The 27,707-nt window shown below is 39.5% G+C and overlaps 3 protein-coding genes across 10 annotated transcripts in view; 2 read left to right on the top strand and 1 right to left on the bottom strand.

The window, feature by feature from the left end:
• LOC308391505 (proline-rich protein 5-like) overlaps nucleotides 1-2,849 on the top strand; it is a 42,846-nt gene extending 39,997 nt beyond the window's left edge. For all 5 annotated transcript variants that reach the window (XM_080874108.1, XM_080874110.1, XM_080874109.1 and 2 more), the window contains one exon: nucleotides 477-2,849. In XM_080874108.1, coding sequence (XP_080730234.1) covers nucleotides 477-916 — 440 coding nt within the window. In that variant the 3' untranslated portion in view covers nucleotides 917-2,849. The remainder of the gene's footprint in view (nucleotides 1-476) is intronic.
• A 1,670-nt stretch (nucleotides 2,850-4,519) lies between these two features.
• Nucleotides 4,520-10,844, bottom strand: commd9 (COMM domain containing 9). 4 transcript variants are annotated; one of them, XM_080874403.1, is made up of 7 exons: nucleotides 10,734-10,830; nucleotides 10,156-10,292; nucleotides 9,735-9,851; nucleotides 8,306-8,445; nucleotides 7,990-8,024; nucleotides 7,349-7,452; nucleotides 4,520-5,221 (listed from the first exon to the last, which is right to left on the bottom strand). In XM_080874403.1, exons 1-7 carry the CDS (start codon nucleotides 10,768-10,770, stop codon nucleotides 5,084-5,086), a joined length of 708 nt encoding a protein of 235 aa, XP_080730529.1. In that variant the 5' UTR covers nucleotides 10,771-10,830; the 3' UTR covers nucleotides 4,520-5,083. The 4 variants fall into 4 exon arrangements, with proteins under 4 accessions (XP_080730529.1, XP_080730531.1, XP_080730530.1 ...); XM_080874405.1 differs by having other exon boundaries at nucleotides 10,156-10,221; nucleotides 10,734-10,752; XM_080874404.1 differs by lacking the exon at nucleotides 9,735-9,851 and having other exon boundaries at nucleotides 10,734-10,844.
• On the top strand, nucleotides 9,933-26,262 carry LOC308391710 (small ribosomal subunit protein eS17-like). Its single transcript, XM_080874407.1, has 6 exons — nucleotides 9,933-10,001; nucleotides 16,153-16,299; nucleotides 17,572-17,723; nucleotides 18,751-18,856; nucleotides 23,695-23,760; nucleotides 26,141-26,262. Exons 1-6 carry the CDS (start codon nucleotides 9,948-9,950, stop codon nucleotides 26,216-26,218), a joined length of 603 nt encoding a protein of 200 aa, XP_080730533.1. The 5' UTR covers nucleotides 9,933-9,947; the 3' UTR covers nucleotides 26,219-26,262.
• Nucleotides 26,263-27,707: the final 1,445 nt, after the last annotated feature.

Here is a 27,707-nt window from a genome sequence, read left to right as displayed (position 1 = left end):
AGAAAAACAGTATTTACTTAAGTACACTGTACTTTTCTGGGCATGGCCTGGTATTATGGGGTGACTTAACCCTGCATCCATGTGTTAGTGTTATTTATATTTTGCTAAACAGTTTGAAGCTGCAGTTATTAAAGTTAAATGAAAGAATCTGAATTAACTGCTGTTTGGTGACACCTGAATGATATGCTGTTGGAGTAAAACATTTTTCCAACACGCTTTTAATCCGAGTCACAGTAAAAGCTGTATTTTGACAATGTTGTAACGGTTTTTAATATGTAACATAGCTGATAGTTGAAAAAAAGGTTTTGATGGAAATCAGCATTATGTTTTGTAACTTAAGGTTCATGTAAGAAGAAGTCTGATCTAATCTGAATGTGCAATCCACTTACAGAAAAAAGACTCTGGAAGTAACGACATGAAACAAAAATGACTTGTCGATTGAAATCAGTTTTCTGTTTTTATTTCTCCTCAACCAGAGCCCTGTCATCTACGTTCATCTGAAGCACTGCTAGGTGACCAGTCCCAGCCTGAGATTATGATCACACAGCATCATAGCTCCTTAGACTCCTCATCTCTTTCTCCACTGGTAGAACAAGAAGGAGAGGCATATCTGGAGAAAGTTGGTGGTGTGCGGCGCCACACAGTGGCTAATGCACACTCTGATGTCCATCTGCTGTCAGTTTCAAACAAGATGCATGCTGGGATGGAGAACAGCAGAGGGGAAGAGGAACAGGGAGTTGTTGGGTTTTTGGTGGGGGCCAAGCCTATGAGTCCCATGAATTTCTGCCGCCAATTGGTCATGGGAGATTCTCCAAATTGCTCAGAAGACATTGGATATGTGAGACAGAACAAGATGAAAAACTTCAGGGTGACGAATGAAACTAACTGCAGAAAGAAACTCGCAGGACATTATTAAGATTGAAGAAAAAGCAAGAAACTGTGTAGGAATCACGAGGAAACGTCCGTACCAAGCTTGTTCATCTAGGATGGAAAGGTCTGCTCAGGGTCTTAACTGCAATGAATGTTTTAGCATCAGCTAAGAGCTGCTGTCAAGTTCCTCACTACTTATGAGGTTCTTTGTATGTCTCCTAATATCAGGAGGTTCTCTTTTAAGACTGTTATTAAATAGCAAAATTGATTAATAAAACAAATTCATGTGCTTTACAGTACAATACCAGTCCAGACATTGGACACCTCTCAAACATTTTGAAAGAGTAGATTTGTTTTTATCTGTATTATTCTTTACTTTTCAAAAATAAAAATAATAAATGACACATTGATATGTTTATAGTTAATACAAAAATTTAGTCTGACGTCACCATTTTTATCTTCATCAGTTTGTCACTTGGTTGGAGAGGTGTTTAGTTAGCCAGCCAGCCTTGTCATTGTTAACTATTAAAATTACATACAAATTTGGTACCATTCAGCAACTCTGCTAAGAAACACAAAACTAAATAAAGAGCCCGTCAACTAGAATACAATGAATCTGGAAAGTATTCAAAGTGCTTAATTTGTTCCACATTTTAACATGTTTCAGCCTCATTCAAAAAGAAACTAAATTAAAGTGTAGTTTCTCCCATTATTACTCTCAGAACCTCTCAAGTTCAGGGTTGATGGGACGCGTCAGTGCCAGCCATTTTCAGTTATTTCCAGTGATTTTCAATTCAGTTTTAATTTTATTTCTATTGAGCCATTAAACAATAGTCACCTCAAAATGCTTTATGTTGTTAAGTAAAGACCCTATAATAATGGAGAGAAGCGCCAACAATCCAACGACCCCCTTTCAGTGACCACTTGGCAACAGTGGGAAGGGTAAGCTTCCTTTTAACAGGATGAATCCTCTGTCAGAACCGGACTCGCTGAGAGGCAGCCATCTACTGGGACTAATGGGAGGAAGACAGGATAAAAGACACATTTGTTTAATCATTTATTATTAGCTAACGATTAAATGCCGAGTGAGTAAAAAAGTTAAGTGAAGAAATAATCAGTGCATCATGGGAAGCCCCCAGCAGCAAAGACATTTGCAGCATAACTAAAGGTGGATTCATTGTCACCAGATCCAGCCCTAACTATATGCTTTATCAGCAAGGACAGCTTTACGCCTAATCTTAAACTTGTCCCCCAAATCCAAACTGGGAGCTGGTTCCACAGAAGAGGGGCCTGAAAGCTGAAGGCTCGGACTCCCCTTCTACTTTCAAATACCCTAGGAACCGCAGACCAGCAGTCTGAAAAGCAAAGTGCTCTTTTGGGGAATACGGTACTACAAGGCTTTTAAACATAATATGGGGGCTGATTATTGAAAATGGTATGTAATGAGAAGGGTTTTAATTTCAAATCTGGATTTAACAGAGAGCCAGTGGGGATTAGCCTGTATGGGAGAAAAATGCCCTTTCTAATCCCTCTCAGTATCCTTGCTGTTTGGATCAACTGAGGGTTTTTTAATTAGTTTTTAGGACAGCTTGATAATAATCTGAAAAAATGTATGTTATGCCTTCGAAAGGTACTGCCTAGGGGAAGCGTGTATAATGTAAACAGAATTGTTCCTAATACGGAACCCTGCAGAACTCCGTAATTAACTCCATTTACAAGAACAAATTTGAGTCTGTTAGATGGATATGATTAAAACACTGCAGTGTAATGCCTTTTATTTCTATGCCATGCTGTAATCTCTGTAACAAAATATTGTGGTCAACATTACCGAACACTGAACTGAGGTCTCACAGGACAAGTACCGAGATGAGATCACTGTCAGAGGCCATAAGGACATTATTTTAACCTTCACTAACACTGTTTCTGTACTGTGATGTGATCTGAAATTTAACTGAAACTCTTGAAAATAAACCATTACTCTGCAGATAATGAGCTGTTTCATAACTACTCTGTCAACATTGTTTTTAAAGATAAAAGAAAGGTTGAAGATTTGCCAATGATTAGCTAACAAATCTGGGTCAAGTGATGGCTTTTTAAGAAATGCTTTTTACTTCAACCTTAAAGGCCTGTAGTTCACAGCCAATTAATAACGATAGGTGAAAATATCAATTAATGGTAGAACTTCTTTGAGCAGTCTTGAAGGATGCTCAATTGGGTTCAAGTCTGGGCTCCGGCTGGGCCACTCAAGAACATTTAAGGACAAAGGAATTGTCCTAAAACCACTCTTTTTTTTTTTTTTTTATACTGGCCATGTGCTTAGGGTCATTGTCCTGTTGGAAGAAAAAGCTTTTTGCCTTCAGGTGCCTTTTGGTAAACTCCAGGTGGGCTGTCATGTGCCTTTTACTGAGAAGTGGCTTCCATTTGGCCACTCTACAATACAGACCTTTGGGTGGAGTGCTGTAGAAATTATCATCCTTCTGCAAGTTTCTCTCTCCATAGAGGAAAAGTGGAACTCTGTTAGTGACCATTGGGTCCTTGGTCATCTCGAGAACCAGTTCTTGTAGAGAACTTGTGGGCCACATCAGCACAAAGACTGAGCTATTTGCCTACACTAACAAGATATATGTTCGGAGGTTTAAAGAGGAGACTTTAAAACCTAAGAACACTGACCATTTTAAGGATGGTGGTGGTAGTAACATAATCCTCTGGAGCTAGCTAGCAACAGTGGTACTGATACAATGTATGCAGTGAATGGGTTGAAACTTAAGAATTTGGAATACCCCCAAATTCTTAAGTTTCAACCCAAATCAAATCACAAGCTGCAGTCTTATGAGCCTTCTGATCCACCATTATATCTGAATGTTTAGCCAGCTGCTTATCTGTCTGGAATTTGAAGACCCACAGGACCTTAACCGTGTAGTTTTCAACTACCTTTGGTGGCGTCTGCCATTGGAAACTGGAGACTTCTAGTCCATATGCAGCACAGATGTTTTTGTACACTATTCCAGCAACTTCGTTGTGTCTCTCAGTGTACACTGTCCCATCTTACATCCTCCTAGTATGTGTTTGATAGTCTGTGGGGCACCTTTGCAACGTGGTTCCTGTTAGCTGTATTAGACTAATTGGTAAATTGAGTGGTTCTTAGATAGCTTTTCGACTCGAAGTGAGCACTCAAACACTTTACACAACTTGCCTCATTCACACAAACGCTTTTTTCTATGCTCTTTCTATATAATTGCTTCCATCTAACATTAACTCACATTCATGCTGCGATGGATGCACCAGAGAGCAACTTGTGATTAGTATCTTGCCCAAAGACATTTGGCATTCAGACTGGAGCGAACAGAATTGGCATTTTCCCTATTACTTAAAGACATTTTATCTGCTGTACATCGTTTTGTTTTTTTAGACCTTGCTATTTCTTTTGTCCTGAACTTATCTGGTTTGCCCAACAGTGCCAAGATATGCCAAGATTTCAGCTAAAAGTGCTATGGGAATCACCTTGTTGGTGCAAAAATACAATTTTGGTATGTTTTATAGAGCTAGTGAAAGAAATGGGAATAAATTGAGTGCTTCTGCAAAAGCTACTGTCTTCAATTTAAAACTGCTTGATAAAAAAGACGTGGAAATTGCTTCAACTTGTGGCAGATCCAATTAAAATTTATTTTTATTGATTGAACAGTTAGAATGAAAGACATTTCATTCTAATCCATTAGGTAAACAACATTCAGATATGTTCTAAATCACCAAATTAATACACAGATATATAGGACATGAAACCTGTGACAATTTCAGCTGGTTAAATCATTTGCAACCAAAGTTTTTTCACTGTTGACTGGAAGTAGACACATATTATCATGGTTCCACCCACTACTGGGACCTCTATACAAAGTAAAGAGCAGACGTATGGCAATAAATTTTATCTTGAAAACTGTGAGGACTAAATCTGATGGGTTATATCAAGTTCCAGGTATACAAGTTTACCAACAGGACGAGACAGGACGTGAGACCGTATGTCTCAATTTACCTTCATTACTGGAGAAATTCTTAAAGCACTAACTCAACATGGATGGAAATAGTTCCAGCATATTTCATCTTGACTTTTGTACTGGGGCAAAGTGGGGACACAGGCAGTTGTTAGACACAGATGATAGTCCAAACACATCAGCATCACACTGTAAAAATCAAAGCACTGTCTCTGAGCTTTCAGTGATCACTTCCCAGCAACTACTGACAGCTGGTCTCTGATGCGTCCAAGTCCATCCAGTATAGTGTCCAGAGACTCCCTACTCAGCTCCACAGTCACAGAGGAAACAGACTCACTGTCTGCTGATGAACATGGATCCACCATCTGAAAAATAAGAAGTGCATGACATTTTTCACAAGATTAGATAAAGATTTCACTTTCAACGCAGCAATCTGCAGCATGGGTAACAAATGCTTTGTTACTGTACTGAATTTTCAGGTGTCTGTCCTTGAGTATTTAATTTTCTGACAACTTTTTACATTTATTCCCTACATTTTTAAAACAAATATCTGTACTTTCTTCTCCTTACATTTTCAAAACAGACTTGTTACTTTAGGTTCATTTATAGTGTTTATACTTGGGGGGATTAAAGTGGGCTGGAAGGAGTGCAGGTATGTTGTAGTTGTAGTACTTCTGCATGTAGCTAGCGCTACAGAAGAGGAGAACGCATGAAGGGAGTGATGTTTTTTTAAGTGAGGGGTTATTTCAAAAATTCAACGTTGCTATCAGCTCTGCAAACATTAGCAAACACAAACTGTTTGTGTGCAATTTGTCGCACAGTGTGTTGCTCCAGGTGCTGTATTTCACAGGGAGAGAAAAGAAGGAGAGCTAATGTCACTCAAGTGTTTGTGTACATGGTCACATTATGTACACTTAGAAAGTCTACTGAAGCTCATGCTATAAATAATTGTGAGTTGTGATTATTTCCTTTTGCTGAGCCACTACACAGATCTTAGGGTTCCCCCACCTGCTAAATCCGACTGTAACCCCTGACTGTACTCATTTTACTGTTTAGGTGTGGAGACAAAGTCACCCTGCAGGCAACAGAAAATAGTTTTGGTTTTTTTTACATTCTCTTCTACATAACAGATTGAATCTTTTATGAGAATTTAGATTGGAAAAATATTTGCACTCTCGTGTACTGATATTGTTTATATTCATTTAGCACAAGGTTCAGTTACCTTTGTACAAAAATGGTTAGTAGAATTGTTCTTCAAGGAGCTACTCTTTTTAACTTCAAGTACATTTCAGAGCCTGTGTTTTTTCACTTTGACTTGAGTAAAAAAGCTGAATCAGTACTTCAACTTTTACTGGAGTATTTTTAACACTAGTATCTGTACTTCTACTTTAGTACAGAAAGTCTGTACTTTTGCCGCCTCTGTTTACTCTGCCTCCAAACACAAATGAGTCAATGCACCATGTTGTTTGGATGTTTGTGAATGTCGAGAATTATATGAATATACCCACTCTGACCATACCTTCAGTATGAAACGTGAATAGTATCACTGTTTACTCAACAATTATTTAGGAATGAGTGTGTTTGTTAAACTGTGTTAAAATCTCAGTTATACTAAAGCTAAAACACTGGAATATCCCGTTGATTGATTGATGTAAGATACTTTATTTCAATCCTTATATAATGCCTCATATAATATAGTAGTATTGCATTGTATGTTATAACACATCGGATATATGATTATATGATACATGAATATGTGCGCATGATGTGCACTTTATTGTTATGTCCAAAATTTTTTCTTTGCACATCGTGGGAGACTGATGGCTCCTGGATCTGATGCAAGAGAGATAAATAACTGGCTGGTATCTGGGCTGATGGTGGTTGATGTGTCAATGGTATATGTCACTCAGACCAGCTGCAGGGTGATGCAGGGTCAGATCTGCAGGTCAGAGTGATCTCTTGAGAGTAGTAAATGACATCACCACTGGAACATAATGGATTTTTCAAACACTGCCTGAGTAGACCAAGAAGCAGAAATTTACAGAAGAAGTGGCCTTGGTGGACCTTTTTTTGCTAAATAACAGAGCGACCTGTCTTGGATTGTTGATCCCAGATAGTCGCAGATAATTAATATTTGGTCACTTTTTCCAGGAAAAAATAAATAAACATTATTGGGTCCACTAGAATAAAACAGAATAGCTTTTTAATGTCATTGTACATGTACAACGAAATTATAGGTGCTCTGCACCAACTGTGCATGAAAAGTGCTCAGAAGTAGTGCAAAGGACTTGGTCTGACTAGAGTTCGTGTGTGAGTGATGAGGGTTACTCGGACCATGGCTCAGGTAGCTAAGTGGCTGGGCAGGGATGGGATATGGGGGGAAAATGTAAATGAACGTTCGTGACACTACTTTCATAACTTTTGTAGCTGATAATGCTTTAGCTCATATTTATGCAAAACAAATATTCTGAAGCAGGTGGTCTCACACTGACCTTGAGTTGAACCAGGCAGGTTGGCACCGACATCCGACTGACTGAGTCTGAGCTGGTCACCATGTCAACTCTCCAATCCAAGTCCTTCAGCTGAGGGAGAGAGACTGGGTGCATCCATGCATACGCGCGCACACACACGCACACGCACACACACGCGCGCGCACACACACACGCGCACGCACACACGCACACACACACACACACACACACACACACACCTCAATGATTTCAGGGGACATTACATTGAGATATAATAATCTCCTACAGACACAGTCTTTTAACACAGGCGGTTGAAATGGCAAGATAAACTCCCAGTCAAATCTTCTTGCAGTATAATGGTAAAAACTGCAAAATATATGGACAGATGTTGACATCATCCCCATTGTTTTCCACATATAATGGTGGTCCAGCTAAATTGCTTTTACAAAGCAACATAAATTACATTATTGCAATGAACAAGGCAAAAACATGTCTGATTTTGTTGGGTTGGCTGTTACAGGCGGAGGTACAATATATGTCTCATATAATTCAGCTTTTGCCATCATGGTATGGTTTATAGAAGGAGAGACATACATTACATGCATACAAACACACGTAAACACACACATATGTGCATAGCTATAAACGCCGAGTCTACTCACTCTGATTACTGAGGGCTTCTGTCCTCCATGTTGCACTGCAAAACAGCAGAGACATCAGACATAATTACAGCTTATGGTTACATCATCAGCAAAGAGTAAGATGGGGAAAACAGAAAGAAAGAACATTTCTCATCCTGTTAAACACATTTAATACCTTTATCTCCCTCTCGAGCCCACATTACTTTCTTCATCTATAACATTTTTTTCTCTAATCAACATTTTTATTTAGGTTTTTGAAGGGAATAACAAAAACAGTTTACTGCTAATTTAAAAGAAATGAATAGCGTGCAGCATTCAAGGTTTTTCTGGGACTGACCTGTTCTCTAACAGAATCTTGGTGATCAGGTTTTTCAGACTGGAATGGAAGGACTCGGGGAAGATAGCGAGGATCTGCTCTGGAGAGCTGAGGTTGTAGAAAAGGACGTAATGGGAGAGTGCATGGAGGGACTGGACCAGCTAAAGGACAGAAAATAACTCAGATTCACATTGGAAATACATGTTTTACAGCTATTTAAAGTCCTCGATCAAAGCCAGCAATAGTTAACTATTTTGATGCTCACTGAACTTTAAGTAATTTTCAAAGTAAGAATGTCAAGATTTTAATGATTCCGTGTTCTCAAATTTGAGGATCAAGAAAATTAACCCAGTTAGGAAATATCAAAAACTGTAGTTCCTCTACTGGCCACCCAAAGCCAGCTCTACAAGTGAACCACCTGTCAAATCCAGCAAAACAGCCCCAGACCGTCACACTTCCTCCTTCATGTTGGACAGCTGATGCCACACACTGTGGAACCATCCTTTCGTCTACTCTACGGCGTACAAAGATCCTGCGTGATGAACCAAAGATTTCAGATTTTGATTCATCAGTCCGTAATACCTTCTTCAAGACTTCAGTAGTCCAATGATGGTGTTTAATGGCCCAGAAAAGCCTCTTTTTCTTATTCCGATGTCTTAGCAATGCCTTTATTGCTGCAACTCGCCTGGTTCAGTTGTGGCTTTGGGTCTGCCAGCCCTCTTCCTATCAGAGTTTGCCCCAGTTTCTGAGTTACTTTTGATGGTGAAGGAAACTGGACTCCCGACACTTTGACTTTCTTTGCAATTTCTCTGTAGGAAAGACCTGCATTTATAAGTGTTATGATGGTCTGTCTCCCTTTCATTGTTAATTGCCTTCTTCTTGCCATTTTTGTAGCAACACACTACTTTCTGCAGTACTTTACTGTTCAACTGATGCTCACGAGGGTATGGTACCACAGTTTGTTCCAATACTGGTTTTATGCAGACAGAGGGGGCTTTGTAAGTAATCCAGAAAAGTTGGAACACCTGTAGGAATTAGTAGCACCAGCTTTCAAGACTTGATAAACCTTCATAGCTGCAGAACAGCTTTACATTGTTGACCCATTTTGTGTTCGTTGAAAAAAGCCTTTTTGTATAATTCTGAAATGTAGATTATTTTTCAGTTTTGATATGGAGGTTTTTTTGTTTTGTTTGTTTTTTAGTGTTGACACATATCATAATAATAAAACTAGTGAGTGCATGTAGAACAGTCAACAGTTGCGAATTGGTAGGAAAAAAATTATATTAATCGATTTCAACCAAGTCCTCAAGTTAAACTACAACGACTAAACTTAGTGGAACTTTCTTTATATCCCCCAAAACACAGTCAAGTGCTTGCAGCATGGGTCAGTAAACTACTGTATGTCCACACACACTGCAAGGACCAACACACACTGATGTTTTTGTGTTACCTGTGCAGCCTGGCCTTCCGAAATGCCGAGTGTTGCTGCAGTGCTCTCAGTTAGCCGCTGACTCAGACCTCTTTGACTCTGCACACAAACCTCTCTCACTGCATCTTTAGAAGGAGCCTCCAGAGAAAAAACAATCCACTCTCAGTGACTTAAAACTAACGTGTGTAACAATTTCTCAGATCTGAACATGGAGTCGGTACGTGAAGCCCTAAGATGTCCTCAAATCTGCTAATGCGGTTCAATTTACTGTCACTGGAGGTTTTTAAGGTCAGTTCCACTTCACTGACGTTTGTATATAAAATTGCAGTATTTAGATAAAAATCGTGTCTTTATGTCTACAGAATGAGAAATACAAAGAGCTAGCAGACTAACAGACTCACTGAAAGCTGACTGTTTTACAAAATGTTAATGTTTGACATACCTTCAGAAGAAGCTGTAAGTTGGTGAAATCTTCGTTGCATACAGTGGCAGCCATGTTGACATGTGACTGTGACAAGTCACGTGAGAGAAGAATGCCGCATGGGAAATGAAGTGCAAACAAAATGACATCGGCAGCATCTACCAACATAAATCTTTATTAAATGAAACAAACTATAATTTGATTTTTTTAAATAATCAAAATATGAATTGTGTAATTCTTAACAAACAGTATTGCCAAATATGTATGCCACATATACGAATCCCTGAAATGTTCACTTGAAATTGTCAGAAAAATGAAGACACGAACTATTCATTTATCTTGCCAGATTTTCTCTGTTATTACAAATAACAAACACAAAATAAATGTGCAAATCTTCCCTTGTTCAACTGTGTCTCTTTGTATAAATGTCTATCCTTTTGTTGTATGTCGGAGTTAAACATACATTGTCAGATCGGCTTAGCACAAACTGACAGCTATATCTGTTAGACAGCCATTAGCCGTGAGACCAGCAGTCACCCTAACCGTATATCACTAAATAGAAAACTTTGCTTAAGTAAAAAGAAAGATAATTTACTTACCGTTTGTCGTCTGTGAACTGACGGCTCCTATTGACATAGTGGAATTATTCTAAAACGCGCATGCGCGCACATGCGACTCAACGCAATGTATGCAACTGATTTGTGGGCTGCGACGACGGAACACTGGCATTAGATATTAAACATACTCAGTTTCAAATGGTATAAACCAAATAAACATTGAACTTCAATGTTTATTTGGTTTATACCATACTGAAGCAATATTGAACCTCTTACTCTTATGGTCTCAATCACACAGTATAATTCAATCAATTAGAAATCCCAGTTAGCTCACTTAACAGCAAAAATCAGTCTTTCACTAGAGGTTTTCAGACTGGTGAATATTCAATATGTCAATCAAGCAAAGGTTTATAAGTTTAGGACACTAAATAAACTATAAAACTAATCAAATGAACCGCATTTTAAACCCTTAATCATTCCTTTTCTATGATTAACCTTTTTAACATTGGTTTTAGCACAGTATCAACAAAAATATCAACTTACAACACGTGGTCCAAGGATTCAGGGGTCCAGCATTCAAAATAAATATCCACAATCATATTATTGGTACAATACAAAGCTTTAAAAATTAATAAAAATTAATTCACAACACAGTTCATTACATGTTCATTACTCCTGCCTTTTTACTGGTGGCAAACTACACAAAAACAAGTAACCATGTCCATAAAAGGCCTTGTGCATTTAGCTTACAGAGGTAGTTTTTTGTGTGATTTCACAGTGTGCTAACCTGATTCAGTAAAAGGACTAGATGTTATAGTCCCTGAAATTGCATTGCTTTAAATGGAGAGAATCTTGAGGGATGGCTGTTATGAGGAAAGGCAGCCCAGAAACTTTTACCCAACCTAATCTGCCATTTTTGGGGGATTAGAGATCTGATTAGATATTAAGATTTGGAACACATTGTCACTGGTGGACCTTAAATTCATCGGGTGGGATGGGTCCTTTCCAAACCACAGCTGTGGATTTATTTGGGAAGGTAGCACATCGTATGTCGCTCGGATTACGAAACAGTCTATTAGACTCCATCCTCCAGATTTCATTCCATGAGAGCTTCTCCCAATTCATCCAGTGACCCTGCCTTGCCAGCACTACGGCTTTGGACATGTCTGGCTGTTTACTACTGTCGACGTACCTCCTCCACCACCATTTTTCGACGTTCGGTTACAGATGCCTGTTGCCACCGAGGTGTAACTGCTCCAAGACCAAATCCTCCTCTACCCTGTTGGACGGGACCCACCACATCACGATGCCGAAGAGCAGATTTGGCCTGTAGCACAGATGTGGCTGGGGTCCACTTCCTCCCCGTTGCTTGGGTGGGAGCAGTCCCTCTCACTATGGGGTCTTGGGAGTCCGTGAGTGACATCTTAAGCCTCACTTTTGCACATTTAAACTCCTCCACCAGACATGGGATAGGCAATGACAGTATCCCATCGCTATAGAGTCCAACGCTGCTGAATCATTTGGGAAGTCCGAGCCACTTCTTAACGTAGGAGCTCACTAGCCTCTCTAGTCGATTGGGATGATTGAGTGAGACCTCATACATGGTCAACGGCCACTGTAGTCTGGGTAATAACCCAAACTGGAAGCACCAGCACTTCAGTTTCCCTGGGAGTGCAGTGTTGTTAATCCGCTTGAGGTCATTAGCCAAGTTCTGCCTTGGTTGTTCTAGTTGTCACGTATCATTGAGTTCTGCATTGTAGCACCGTCCCAGGCTCTTTATGGGCTTCTCTAAAAGTGTGCTAACCTGAAATACACATCATAATACACTATCAGAGGCACAAAGACACACATCACTCATTTCTCTTTCCAGATTTTCTGAGGTGAGGGCAAAGCCCAGGTGCAACGCTTTCATGCAGCGCTAACAAAACCTTATTGTTATATTAATGGAGAGGGTGATGTGAGGAAAATGAGTGGGGAAGACTTTAAAAGTGGGACTCAGCATTTGGGGGAACCCAAAAATCACATGCAGCGACTCAGTGTGGGGAAAATAATCACAACTCACAATAATTTCTACTGAGCACTCCAGTAGATTTTCTTAGTGTACAAGCTGTGATCAGCTGACCTGTGCTGCTGGTTTGAGGTTTACTGCACTTTTTGGATTTACACAACTGAATTCAACCAGATGTGAGCAGATGTTTCATGAGTTGTCCAACAATCTTATCTTATCTTATCTTCCCATATGGAAAAGATATATATAAATCTTATAAAGTTTTTATCTGTCTTGTATGAAACTTGTATGAAAAGCATACAAGAGTGAAAACACATATAAGATCCCTTGAAAAATTATATAATGAAACCTGTATGTTTTGTATACTTACTAAAAACATATATGATTTACTCATGAAAGTGGCCACTTTCATGAGTAAATCATATATGTTTTTACTATTTCTTTTCCATATGGGTTATCTTATCTTGTCTTATCTTATCTTATCTTATCTCTTGAGATTGTTTTATACCATCATACATGAAACTTTGTGACCTTTTATTTAAAAATAACACCCACCTAGCAGACTAAACCTTTACTGTGCCATTTAGGTGTCATCTACAAATGAAATTGAGACATTGGTCAAGGAGACTAGTCCCCAAATAAAGATGAACTATAAAAAAGGGGCAAAATTGCCTATTTTTGTTAAGGTAACTAAGATCTCTTGACATCTGCAGTAAGCTGCTGCAGGTGTTCTATCAGTCTATGGTGGCAAGTGTTCCGTTCTATGCTGCAGTGCAGCATCAGATACAAGGATGCAAAGAGATTAGACAAACTAGTGAAGAAAGCTGGCGCTGGAGCCAGACTGTACATGCTGGGGGAGGTGAATAACTCTGATCACCCACTGTACAACATTTTCATGGAAGATGAGTAATAGAAGACTCCTCTCTATCTGTTGTACAACAGAGCAATACAGAAAAACATTTGCTCCCACAGCGATTAGGCTTTTTAATTTTCATACAAATAGCAGATGGGCCATGTCAGACACAAATTTACCCTTGGGATCAATAACGGCATTATTTTATTATCACAATAATGTCACATGTTACATACCTCAACTGGTGTAAGCTACATTTTCTCTTACCTAGGGAACACCTGCATCCTGGTGCCAGGTGTTCCCTAGGCAGGCAAGTTGGCAGAGGCATGTTTTGGGCAATGTTCTGTTGGGCAACTTTGGGTCGTGCCATCCACAAAGATGTTACTTTGACCTAAGCACTTTTGCAGACCATATATATATACACCACTTCATGAAAACAGTATTCCCCGATGTTTTTGATTTTTGCCATTTTTTCAATTGTATCCATCATTATCTGTCAAAGTGGTGGCACATCATAGAACAAGTTAACCTGTATTCACCTCTGTGGAACATAGGCTATATACCATCTGATATGTCATGTTATCAGTATTTCTTTGTTTGTATTGTTAGGTCAGGTTCATTATTTGGCATATATTGCAAGACACACTTTATTCGCTTTCCTCCATACATACAGTGGGGCAAAAAAGTATTTAGTCAGCCACCGATTGTGCAAGTTCCCCCACCTAAAATGATGACAGAGGTCAGTAATTTGCACCAGAGGTACACTTCAACTGTGAGAGACAGAATGTGAAAAAAAATCCATGAATCCACATGGTAGGATTTGTAAAGAATTTATTCGTAAATCAGGGTGGAAAATAAGTATTTGGTCAATAACAAAAATACAACTCAATACTTTGTAACATAACCTTTGTTGGCAATAACAGAGGTCAAACGTTTACTATAGGTCTTTACCAGGTTTGCACACACAGTAGCTGGTATTTTGGCCCATTCCTCCATGCAGATCTTCTCGAGAGCAGTGATGTTTTGGGGCTGTCGCCGAGCAACACGGACTTTCAACTCCCGCCACAGATTTTCTATGGGGTTGAGGTCTGGAGACTGGCTAGGCCACTCCAGGACTTTCAAATGCTTCTTACGGAGCCACTCCTTTGTTGCCCGGGCGGTGTGTTTTGGATCATTGTCATGTTGGAAGACCCAGCCTCGTTTCATTTTCAAAGTTCTCACTGATGGAAGGAGGTTTTGGCTCAAAATCTCACGATACATGGCCCCATTCATTCTGTCCTTAACACGGATCAGTCGTCCTGTCCCCTTGGCAGAAAAACAGCCCCATAGCATGATGTTTCCACCCCCATGCTTCACAGTAGGTATGGTGTTCTTGGGATGCAACTCAGTATTCTTCTTCCTCCAAACACGACGAGTTGAGTTTATACCAAAAAGTTCTACTTTGGTTTCATCTGACCACATGACATTCTCCCAATCCTCTGCTGTATCATCCATGTGCTCTCTGGCAAACTTCAGACGGGCCTGGACATGCACTGGCTTCAGCAGCGGAACACGTCTGGCACTGCGGGATTTGATTCCCTGCCGTTGTAGTGTGTTACTGATGGTGACCTTTGTTACTTTGGTCCCAGCTCTCTGCAGGTCATTCACCAGGTCCCCCCGTGTGGTTCTGGGATCTTTGCTCACCGTTCTCATGATCATTTTGACCCCACGGGATGAGATCTTGCGTGGAGCCCCAGATCGAGGGAGATTATCAGTGGTCTTGTATGTCTTCCATTTTCTGATGATTGCTCCCACAGTTGATTTTTTCACACCAAGCTGCTTGCCTATTGTAGATTCACTCTTCCCAGTCTGGTGCAGGTCTACAATACTTTTCCTGGTGTCCTTCGAAAGCTCTTTAGTCTTGGCCATGGCGGAGTTTGGAGTCTGACTGTTTGAGGCTGTGGACAGGTGTCTTTTATACAGATGATGAGTTCAAACAGGTGCCATTCATACAGGTAACGAGTGGGGGACAGAAAAGCGTCTTACAGAAGACGTTACAGGTCTGTGAGAGCCAGAGATTTTCCTTGTTTGAGGTGACCAAATACTTATTTTCCACCCTAATTTACGAATAAATTCTTTACAAATCCTACCATGTGAATTCATGGATTTTTTTTTCACATTCTGTCTCTCACAGTTGAAGTGTACCTCTGGTGCAAATTACTGACCTCTGTCATCATTTTAAGTGGGGGAACTTGCACAATCGGTGGCTGACTAAATACTTTTTTGCCCCACTGTAACCTTAACCAACAATACACAATCAAACGTTGTTTTCCTCTTCAGCTTTGGCCTTGTGGTCTTGTGATTTTTCCCACCATTTTACCGCTTTCATTAACGTAGTAAGTTTATCAAACCAAGTGTCAAAGAAACAGTTGAGGTCTCCTCATTTTCTCTTCTATTACTTTCTGTTTCGCCTGTAGATGCATATTTCTCTTTCATATATGGAAACATCTTCAAGATCACACGCTGAAAATTTCTGACTTACAAACAGCATGGCAGGGCAGTGAGGAGAAAAGCTGGTAAACAACACAAAATTTTAAGAAAGCGTTTTTTGTCTGTTGTAGAGACGTGCATGTTGGAGGTTGTTGTTTAGCTTACGGTCGGAGGGGTCGCTGCAGGGACAGAACGTTTCTGTTTTCAACTTCCGCCCGAGGATTCAAGCTTCCACCGGAAGTGTGCTTGTTCTCTTTTACCAGGGCCGATCCAACATGGTGGGTGTTTTTTATATGACTACCTACACTATCTGTTCTAATCCTGTCGTTTAAAATGTTTTGTATTCCGTTTAACCTTACCAATAAGCAGCAGATCAATAATCTTTCCTTGTGGCCGCTGTATTGACGTTAGATGATACGAACGCGACTTTTTATCGGCGCTTCTGTAACGCTGCTGCTGACGGAGCGACCGGCTGAATGAGCCGCGATGCTTGTTCGGGTTTTTATCGGTTAATATCGAGAGGACTGACAGAACAACCTAGGCGGTATTTGTTTGTTCACGAACCGTTAAAATGGTTCAATTGCCGAAAAGTATAGCTCACCTTAGCTTGGTGGCCAACTCAGGTGTTAGCTTGTGTGTCGTTGAGGAAGCTAATGCTGCTCTGGAGGCTGCAGTCCCTGATCTAGTTGGGAGCTTGTCTTCAGCCGCACAGTGCTTCGGTCAAGTGATTTCAGAATACTGAAGATGTTATGTGGCGCGACAAAACTTCACCACATTAATCCAAAAACAACGTCTGACACACAAGTTTAAGGGTAAACTTTATTCCAAGGAAGTTAGAGCAACCCAGAGGCAAAAATGTATAATATTAAACATTAACAAGATAAAACTAACAAAATTAGCACAGGCTCACATAAGGCTCTAAGAAACAAATATAGATGGTGCTATCAATAATAATAATTCACAAACCTTATTCAATTCAATACTACTTTGGGATGTTGGTACGTTTACCTCGGCCTCTTCATCCTATTTGTAAAATTGGTTCTTTATGTCTTCGGTGTATTCGTCCAGGAATTCATTTAGCCGCTTGTTCATTTAGTGTAATCTTCCAGTCAGATGGACTCCAACTCTACCATTTTGGGCAGCAGCTGATGCCTTTAGTCCTTGTTCTGCTGTGCAGGAGACCCACTGTGATCAGGAGGACCGCTCCAGCCAGAACCTGCAGCAGGAGGAAAACTGCTTAATGTGCTTCTACACGGAGCTCACTGACGTTGCAGAGCAGAACAAGGACTAGCATTGCCTGGTACAGTCCAAGATGATGGAAATGGAGGTTGTGTGCAAAATCAGCCATATAACATCAAGGACAGCCACAGCTTTGACCTGGTCAGCCTGCAGGTAGGGAGTTGCCTGCAGATTGGCCAGGCCTAAAATAGGATTTAGATTCCACTCATGGTGGCAAACGGATGTTTTTTAAAGAAATGGTGCCAGAATGACTGTTCCGATAGTTTACCCAAATGCTAGGAGTAACGAGTAAACGTGTTCTCTTCATGCAGGGACGAGTCAGGACCAAGACGGTGAAAAAGGCTGCCAGGGTCATCATCGAAAAATACTACACCCGGCTGGGAAATGACTTCCACACCAACAAGAGGGTGTGCGAAGAAATAGCCATCATCCCCAGCAAGAAGCTCCGCAACAAGATCGCTGGGTGAGTTGTCTATTGCAAAGTGGAGCCCACAACCACAAATTTGTCTTGCTTATCTGCCATCCTGTATCGAAAGGTGATCATGGCGTCTATGTTGCCTGGTCATTAAAAATTACAGGAAGATAAACCTTTGAGCCTTTCCCGTGTTTGAAGGACTGCCAATTCCTATCAGACCCTGGTGCTCTAAGACATGCAAACAATTCCTGGGATGGTAGACATTAATTAAATAAATACATTTTTCTGTTAAGTAGGCAGATATTGATGGAAGGCCTGTGGTGTGGAATCTGAGTTCGCAGCAGAGTTAGCATTTATTTCATCATTTTTTTAAGTCACTTTTGTACCAAAACACACTCCAAAACCATCAGTGTTTTTAGATTAGAGGTGGGTTTAAAAAGCCTCAAAATTATAGTGGTATTTCATGAAAATACATCATCAGAGACTGGTGATGTTTGTATGCTCACCACGTGCAAAAAAAAAAAAAGGTCATAACTGTTGGTGTGGGCTGCCGTTTTTGTGTCGTACACCACCTACAGTTATCTATTTTTGTAGCCTGGACCGTGGCTGCTGCAGCCGGATTGAAGACACCAGGATATGATCGTGTCCGTTTTTACCGCCATTTTAATGGTATTCACTACAGAAGCGTAGAGATTCACAGATGTATGAGGGAGATGTTGCACAGTTTGAAAACCTGAGTTTGTGAGAGGGGAAAAAAACACTGGGCAGTGTCTTTGCTTCTGGTTTTGATTTCTTCTCTTTCTATATCAGTGCTTATATGGCACAAATAGAAGTGACTGTAATGATGTTGCGGCAGCAAAGCAACCAGTATGGAGGGTATACTGGTGCCTTGGCACCTGGCTCTTGGTCTCAGACAAGCCCAGGCTTGTCTCGATGCATTTGGGAATCTTAACATATGGTGTTGCTATAGTAACCATGTCCCTACATGACATTTCTATAATATGTACAAATTTCTATGGTATTATCATGGCAGTTCCATGTAATGACAACTTTGTGTGCGTTGCTCCACTTGTAGGTATGTAACACATCTGATGAAGAGGATTCAGAGGGGTCCAGTCAGAGGAATCTCCATCAAACTGCAGGAGGAAGAGAGAGAGAGGAGAGACAACTATGTACCAGAGGTCAGTGAACGCATCACTGTGTTTGTTATACCAGACCGGGTAAAAGCAGTGAATCTGCTCTTGTAAAACTTGTTGATTCTGGTAGCATGCTACCGGAACCACTGGGACCATTAGTATAGTTCCTGTTGTATCTTTTTCTAATTTTGCCATAGATGTGTTTGTAAATGTTGTGGTGAGAGGTGCTGAATAGAGCAGGGCGATATGGCCAAAAATATTTATCACGATATATATTTGAAAATTTGCGATAACGATATAACTGACGATATAATTGATGCGAGACAAAATACAACTCCACAACATTACTAGCGCAAAAAGACAACCTATCATTTATTTTCACTTAAACAAGAAGCTGTTTTTTATGTACATTAAAGCTTTATAAAAATGTAACAGTGCAAATGCAAATTCCTTGCTGAAAGTTTAACCAAAAGGCATTTCCAGTAGAAATGGGCTGACATATCCTGAGCATAACCATGTATAATAATATCCACTGAAGTTAAAAAGAGGTGCTTTGCAACATTAAACTGCAGTGTGCAGTACGTATTTTTCGGACCATAAGGTGCACGGGATTATAAGGCACATTAAGCGAAACAAAGCAGTCAGATAAATCAAACTTTATTAAACTCATTCTTCTTGCTTCCTCCACTTCTGTACCATTGATTCATTAATGGTGAATTCTCTGGCAGCTGCTCTATTCCCATGTTGTTGCAGTATATTAATGACTAACCTCGTATTGTGGATGAATTATCTCAGTTGTTCTCCTGACTGAAGCGTCACTGCTGTTTAGTTTCCTGTCTTCATTTATGTTGGAAGTGATAGCAGAGCTGTACGTTTGATTTTTTTCAGAAATCTCTCAGTCAGAACATGCTATATCATGCTTAGGTAACTAGCGAAACTAGCGAGCTAACTTCCGCTAGCTTCCTGCTAACTTCTAACGCCGTTAAATGTAATAAATTTTGTTTTCATGGATGCCTGGAAGTTAAACTTCATAGATACACCTGGTAAAGCAGCAATTCTGATCGTTTTATTAAAGATGAAAGAATTTAGACAGTTTTTAAACTCTCAGTGATGCTGCAGTGTTCGTTTGACCTGAACGATACGGAGTTTAGGACCCAGATTACTCCCAGATTTAAGAGCATCTTAGTCCGACAAATACGACAATAACGACGGCCGCTTGCATGTTCTGCAAAGAAATGTGCTTTGTTGTGTATCTGACGGACAAACACCAAACCAGTTCCACATCACTGAAGTTGCACCATTTTTACAAACCAATTCTGGTTCATCTGTTTCACTCAACAATCGGCCATGTGCGTATGAAAACAGAGGCTCTGCGCATGCTCGTTTTACTCATATTCTATCGCGATATTTCATTTTCCTATAGTTGCCTAACATTATACCGGTATTACCGTGAACGGTATAATATGGCCCAGCCCTAGTGCTGAACGATCTGCTGATTGTTGACTGAAGTTTGAGCCTGATCCACAAGTGGTCACGTAACTAAACGTACATGGTACTACAGGGTTCATGTGCTGGGCAAGTCTATTGTAATCATACAATATTACAGCAATATACAACTAGATAAAAAGTGAAGAATGAATGGCTAAATTGCTGCATCAGTAATTTTCATTGTGCATACAGATGAAGAAGGGTGTCAGCAGAGTGCACAGATCACTGTTTGTCCCCATTATTTTTATTTGTGAATGTGTGGATTTATTTGCTGCAATATAGAGCTGAAAAGCATCAAGAGTGCATCAGCAGGCCATTGATACTGAGGTCTGGTAGCTTATGTGATTGATTAAATGGGTCAGGCACAGAATAATAGCCAAATCTGTGCATTATTAGCCTAAAACATAAGTCTGTTTTTAAGAGTGTTTTTGAAACAATTTTAGTTATTGTGAAATGTGGGGTTAAATTGTGCTAAGTCTTCACAATTAAAACTACAAATACACAGCTTTGAGGGGAACCACTGACTTTTTTTTTTTTAAAGAAAATATGGCTGTAGTGTTACAGTATTGTCGTTATAATTGCCAACTGCTCCAGTTTACCTTAGTAAACTTCTTTTCTTTTGGCAAATTTGGCACATTTATTTTTTTAAACAAATGTTAAGAAATAAAGCAAAAGCTTGGATATTATTTTGGGTAAAGGAGTGGAATGAGTACATTTTAATAAGTCTAATTTTTCTGAAGATCAATTTAATTGCACTTTTAAACTCATGGATTTCTAAATTTGACATTTAATTGTGTAAAACATCAAACTGTTTCACATTTATAAATATTAATGTGTTGCATGTAGGGCTGCCACGATTTGTCGACTAGTCACGATTACGTCGACTATCAAAATCGTCGACGACTGATTTAATAGTCGACGTGTCGTTTGAAGCTTTGTAAGATCGCAAAAGACGCAGGAATAAGTAGCAGGATGTAAGAGTGTAATAACGGACTGAAACAGAAGATGGCAGCACAGCATGTACAAGGATGCCAGCTGCCGTTAAACCCCGAAGAAGAAGAAGCAGCTGTGTCCCAGAATTCATAGCGCGGCCCAGCTTAGTTTCCAACAATGGCGGTAGCTAGTTAGTTTTAATATTACTCTTATTATTCTTTCTGGGTCACAAAATAAACGTTTAACATATTTTCAGGCGAGAATGTAGCTGTGTAAACCTCAAATATCGGCTCAGTTTATCAGGACACCGCATATTTTCAAAAGCGCTCCGACGTTTTCGGAGACGTCTGTTACCCACTAGCTCGATAGCTAGCCGGGGGCTAGGTCACTAGCGCCGTGAGAACACCGGACTCCCGGCAAATCGTTTTCAAACCCACCGCCGTCTTTCGCGACTCAGGTTAAATATATATGAGTCACTTAGATAACTTAAAAAAGTTGTTGTTTGGCTTTTTTTTTTTTTTTTTTTGTATTTTATTTGTTCCTGAGTAAATCGGTTTGGCTGAGATTAAAGTTATAGTTTTTACACAGCTGAATAAACGTCAAGCAGACAGCTGATTATCAGAAGTGTGAGATGCTGGAGAATATACTCCGGTGTCCTTTTATATTTTAGATAGCAAGGAGTTTATTAAACTTCACCGAAACAATCTGCAAATTTCATTAAAATTGAATAAACTATCATCTTGTCTTTATTTTTAGTTAGCACCTTAAAAGCTTAAAGCTGTAAGCTAATGATAGTTATATAAGAGCAGATGCTGCTGGTGCAATAAGCTGTAGTTTTACGTCCAGTGGATGATGATCTGATTAGTCGACTAATCGCATAAATAATCGGTGACTAGTCGACTATCAAAATAATCGTTTGTGGCAGCCCTAGTTGCATGTAAACTGTATGATGGATCTCAATTATTGTTCCAGGCACCTCAACATGCTGCACAAAACTCATCCCACAAGCCTGTAAGGCTACAGTTGCACTAGGGATACCAGTGGTTGGAAACTACGGCACAACCATAATTATTGTGACCATGACCAATCAACTCATGATTTTCCTGCCTTTGAATTGGTCCCTTTAAAAATATTATCAGTTCTGAGATCACTCCCAGTCAGGTTCTGTTTTCGAAGGAATATTAGTGCATCAAGATGGGGATAAAATGGCAATAAGATGGAATCAGTTTTGGATTGTGCGAATCAAATTGGCACTTAAATTCAATCTGTTTGCAACAATCACTCTAGAGTAATACAATTATTCTAATTTCTAAACAAACATTTTTCCAGACATATGTAACGATGCCTGTTGAAGGCAGTAAAAGAAGGACACTTGAAAGTTGCTCTGCGTGAGCACTGCAGACCGTTTCTTTTATTTATTGTAATACAGAGTAAGAGACTAAGACCATAAACTCCACAGGACAGAGGCCAAGATAAAAGGATTCTTTAGAATCTGGAGCCTCTTTGCAACCACAGCTTATGCCATCTGGTGGCTCTCAGATAGAATGCAGGTTGGCGATATTTCCACATTGGCTTAATCTTCCCTATCCTGGAATCTACATCCATGTTTTATAGCATCCCTATCTGTTTGTGTTTGAAGCTGTTGATTTCCTTTTTACCCATTAACATTTGATTAGGATTAGAAAGTTTCTTCACTCCATCTGGCGTTTGGGTTTTGATTTGTTTCATCTATTGGAGAAATAGTTGAGCTTAACAGTAATAGAGCAGAGTAGTAGCAGAGAATGTACAAAGTAGAAAATAAAATAAAAAAAGGCAAATAAAAAAAAGTCTGCATTGTAGTGTGCCAATATTTCAGTATGCGTGCATCTACGTTGCAAATTTGAATAAAACTGTAGTTTTGTACCACTGGCTTCATACATTTTGTTACTGGCTGCAACACAGAGCTATATATTTGTGAGTGTTTGCTTCAACCAGTTTATCCACAGGTGATCTCAGAAGTGCAAACATGGTCAGGAGCTGGAACAGTCGAGTGTCCAGCCCTGATGGGGCTTTTGGACACATTAAACCAAATTGTGCCTGTTATGTGTTTTTTGTGTCCTGGTAGTCTGCCTGAACCGAACACCTTTCTTTCTACCAGTTGTTTTGTGATTATGGTCTGTAGGCAGGTGATTCACAATGCAGAAAAAAACAACACATACAAATTTTCTTGAGTTTTGAAGGACTTTCTGTTCTTTTTGTGCACTCGTACAATTTTTTTAAACACAACAGATGGATATAAGTAAACAAAATAATATGGTGTTACTTTGCAACTGTGGAAATAACTGAGGTGTGAGATAAATTCAAATTCAAATTTTATTTGTCACGTACACAGTCATACACAGTACGATATGTAGTACAAGTATTAACCGGAAATGAAGAATGTAGTGATGGCTAATGTGATTCCTGTGTGTTTATCTGTCCAGGTGTCTGCTTTGGACCAGGAGCTGATTGAAGTTGATCCTGACACCAAGGAGATGCTGAAGCTGCTGGTAAGTCTTTCTGTAACAGGACAGAACAAGTACAGTTTTTGCGGTACTTACTTTCATCTTACTCTGCTGGGGCTTAGCGGTTAATGTATTAACTGATTAAAATAAAGAGTCTGTTATACTGTAAACAAATCCTCTCACAAATTGAATCCTCTGTGTGCCGTGTTTTAAACACAAAAACAAACTACTGAAAAATTATGTGATCAGACATAAATCTTAGAATTAAAGGCATGTTCCAACTACAAATGAAAATAAAAAGATGTAAAAGCAACAGGCTCACAAAGGTAATGACAGAAATAAGAAGCTGATTTGTTAGATGTTTAATGGTGGAATGACTTAGATCAGACACAGGCATCTAATCTTGTTAATGATAACAGCAATTGGTCTTGAGTTGGGAAATAAAAAAAAATGGTTGGAGTTAATGGAGTTTGAGTGTTGAATTGTATCCAGCCAGTGGAGCTCTTTAGAAAAAGTTTGTGTAGCTCTAGAGAGGAGTTGTAGGAAGGCACATCTCATCAAGCAACATCAAGGGAGGTCACGAATCGCCTTCAGAGGAACCAGAGGGTTTGAAAACTTCAGAACACTTTGATCCATTTTAGTGTTTCATTAAAACTGGCAGTTGTTGTGTAACCAGTGTTACTGTCAGAGTGGAGGTTGCTGTTCAGGCCTTTTAAACCAGAAGATTTTATTTAAAGCACAGAAGCATTTAAATGGCTGAAATCAGTTTGTTGGGACATATTTGCCTCTGTCCCTGTGTTCAGCTTTTAAATGGCAGAATTTCCAGGTAAAGGATTTTACTAGAATCAACCTGAGCTTGTAACGGTCCGATTCCAGCAGCAAGAAGGGAGCTTTTAAAAACAGCCACTCAAACCAGAGAGTCAAAGTGCAGCATGCCCTTAAAACTTGTTTTGAAATGTCGTAGACAGAAAAAAAATTAGATAATGGGACATGTGTTTTTTCCTCTTTTTTTTTTTAAACACATATAAGTATGCTATATGTGCTGTTGTCTACTCTGTTATGTACACTACAGGCAAAGAAATAGCCCAAATCCAGTTCCATGCACGTGCACATGTATTTGGTAACTAAAGCGGTTTCTAATTCAAGACAGTTGCCGACCTTCTTGGGAGTGGACACCCCAGCAAATTCAGCCCAATGTCAGACAATGCAGTGTTCAGATAAACTGAAAAACCAAACAAACCCTGCACCTTAGATTCCACGGGCCTCAGATAGCATGTAAATGTTAAAATTGATAGCAGTATAATTAAAAAATACTGAAGGACTTCCAGGACAAACGCTCTGTTCTGTCTGTAAACACCATCAGCCTTCCAGGGATTGCAGATGAAAATGAGTCTCTCTGGCTAAATCTGGCATGTTTACATGATAAATTTAAGTGTTCATGTTAAATAATTTTAACAATAAGTTTTTCACTGTTATGAAGTAAAAATAGTATTACTACTTAAAATGTACAAGGGAACTGTGTTAGGCCTGTTGTTTGAAGACAAATAATTACACGATGCTGAAATAAATCGGTAAATGTGTAACAGATGAAGGTAGTGATTTCTCTTTTCGGTCATTTATCAACAAATGCTTTTACTTGGCTTTGATAAACCACACACTTCTAAAACTATGCCCCATGGACAGAGGAGACCAGTGATATGAGCTGCTTTTGCAGCCACAGGACGTCTTGTTGTACTCTGTATATCAAAATGATCAGCTTTGGTCAGGAAACGGGACAGGGGCAAATCTCCAACAGAGATGCAGCGAAAGAAGGGAACTATGGCCTAGTCAAAGTTCAAACCTCAACCTGATTGGGAATCATGGGGGTGTACTTAGTTTTTCACACTGATTTTGGCAGTTTTTGTCAAGTGTGTTGTTGTTCATGTGATGCTTTTAGATCCCCCACCCATTTTGTTTAACATCACTATATTAAAACCTTCACATCACGTATTTATTTCAGGACACAGCATTTTAAAAAAAACCATGAGTGTTTATGCTGGTGCAGCCACACATGCCTGGTAATAAGTGAATATAAATGTACTCACCACAGCTGAAGTACAAACCAGCCGGGTAGTCGTGCTACACAGCAGGCCAAAATATTTGAAGGACCATTCCATCAAGAAGACGCAGACAGCTAGCTGTGTAACTTTGCTGTTGCTTTTGCATTTCCCTTGAGCCTGTATCGAAAGGTGATCATGGCGCCTTTGTTGCCAGGTCATTTATTAACTACAGGCATATAAACATGTGAGCCTTCCCTGTGTTTGCTGGACTGTCTGTTCCTGTCAGACCCTGGTGCTCTCAGACATTGAGTATTGAGTTGATATTGAGTTGCAGTCACCTCCTTTCAGATCAGTTCTTAAACCAGTGTCTTGTTTATGTCCCTCAGGATTTTGGCAGCCTGTCCAACCTGCAGGTCACCCAACCTACTGTCGGCATGAACTTCAAGCAGCCCCGAGGAGTCTAAGCTCTGTACAGTATCTTCCCAATAAAATCCATTTGGGACAAAGAGCTCTGCTGTAGGACTGATGATTTGTGGACATCCGTTTTATGTGTTTTCCCTCTCCAAACTTGAGGTGTTAAGTTATCCTTTTCTCATAAGTGTAGGACCAGTTGGGTGAAACTAAATAAACCCCATCAATTATTGGCTGAAAATACAATTATGTCTGTAAATTTGATGCTTTTAAACTGAGTCATGCCAGTAATTATGTGGAGGAACAGAAGAGGCCACACAAGGCTGCTTAATATTAGGAACATGTTTGTCCTTTGGTTTCATTGTTTTGACACACAATTGAAAGTCATTTTTAATAAACAGCCCATTCTACATTTACTAACAAATAATGGTTCTCATTGATCAGGTGCTGCTTCCTGTCAAATTGTGGTGGATTGCCTTTTTTTTTAAACTTCATCGAATCTGTTATATTTATGTGTTACATAATTTGATGTAGCCTTTTCAGTCATGATAACTTTACGTTTGTCCTGATAGTATTAAAGGTTAAAGGGTAAAGTCTACTGGCAGCAGAGCAGCTGATTTGACAAAAATTAGTAGAAAAAGCGTAAAAACAATACAGGCTGAAAACAGCTGCTTTAGACAAAAGAGGGGAAAAAATAGGTAATGAAAATTTTGCATAGCTGTGTGTCTTCTAAGCCTGGGTTATGGTCACCATCATGGGGACAGCCATGATGGCATCACTGTTAGGAGACTGGAAAATAACTGTCAAAGGACCTGTAGAAAAGCAAGTCAAACGTTTATGTCACAAACACACGGTGAAAAGCTATCCAAAGATTTTTCTGCTTCGTTTGTGCTACGATCTACTTTTTCTCATTAAGTTTAACATTAATAGTTTGAAATTACATGACCTCAACACTTTTTGTCAAGACTCTGGTTTTTATCATCAGAAGAAATTAGAGATGGCACGATACCACTTTTTTATGTCCGATACCGATACCGATATCATAAATTTGGATATCTGCCGATACCGATATGAATCCGATATAGTGTTTTTTAATCAACAAAACTGTTTTTTAAAATATCTTGCTGCATTTTGCAAGTCTGCAAGTTCATACTCAAGTTTAAAACAACAACTACACTAAAGCTATTCTGTTATACCTGTATACAAAAAAAATATTTCATAGTTCAGCAATACTGATCAATCTAATAAACTTAAACCTACACCATCCTCCCTATTCTGGTATTTTAAAGAGTACTTAGCGTAAATATTAAGCAACCTAACTAATAGGGTTCCAACTCCCAGCAACAACAAAAATAAATAAATAAAAAATAGGGAACCACCCCTCACGCTCCACCTCATGATGCTTAATCGACGTAATCAACCTTAATTTGATGCAGTGTGAAAAAAAATGCACAGAAATCAATTATTTTTCAAGAAATATTAAATAGATTCAACATCTTTCTTCAACAAAATTGCAGACTGCACAGATGGTACCTTCCCAAA

This window comes from Rhamphochromis sp. 'chilingali', assembly GCF_963969265.1.
Source record: "Rhamphochromis sp. 'chilingali' genome assembly, chromosome: 2".
NCBI lineage: Eukaryota > Metazoa > Chordata > Actinopteri > Cichliformes > Cichlidae > Rhamphochromis > Rhamphochromis sp. 'chilingali'.
The sequence above is the reverse complement of the archived record's forward strand: the minus strand, read 5'-3'. Positions and strand labels throughout refer to the sequence as shown.

Coding starts and splice junctions, on each gene's coding strand:
- LOC308391710 (XM_080874407.1), top strand. CDS start 9,948: ATGTCCTCAAATCTGCTAATGCGGTTCAATTTACTGTCACTGGAGGTT. Junction 16,300..17,571: donor ACCAGGGCCGATCCAACATG/GTGGGTGTTTTT, acceptor CTCTTCATGCAG/GGACGAGTCAGGACCAAGAC. Junction 18,857..23,694: donor GAGACAACTATGTACCAGAG/GTCAGTGAACGC, acceptor TTATCTGTCCAG/GTGTCTGCTTTGGACCAGGA.
- commd9 (XM_080874403.1), bottom strand. CDS start 10,770: ATGTCAATAGGAGCCGTCAGTTCACAGACGACAAACG. Junction 9,852..10,155: donor ACTTACAGCTTCTTCTGAAG/GTATGTCAAACA, acceptor TTTTCTCTGGAG/GCTCCTTCTAAAGATGCAGT. Junction 8,446..9,734: donor CGGAAGGCCAGGCTGCACAG/GTAACACAAAAA, acceptor TCTGTCCTTTAG/CTGGTCCAGTCCCTCCATGC.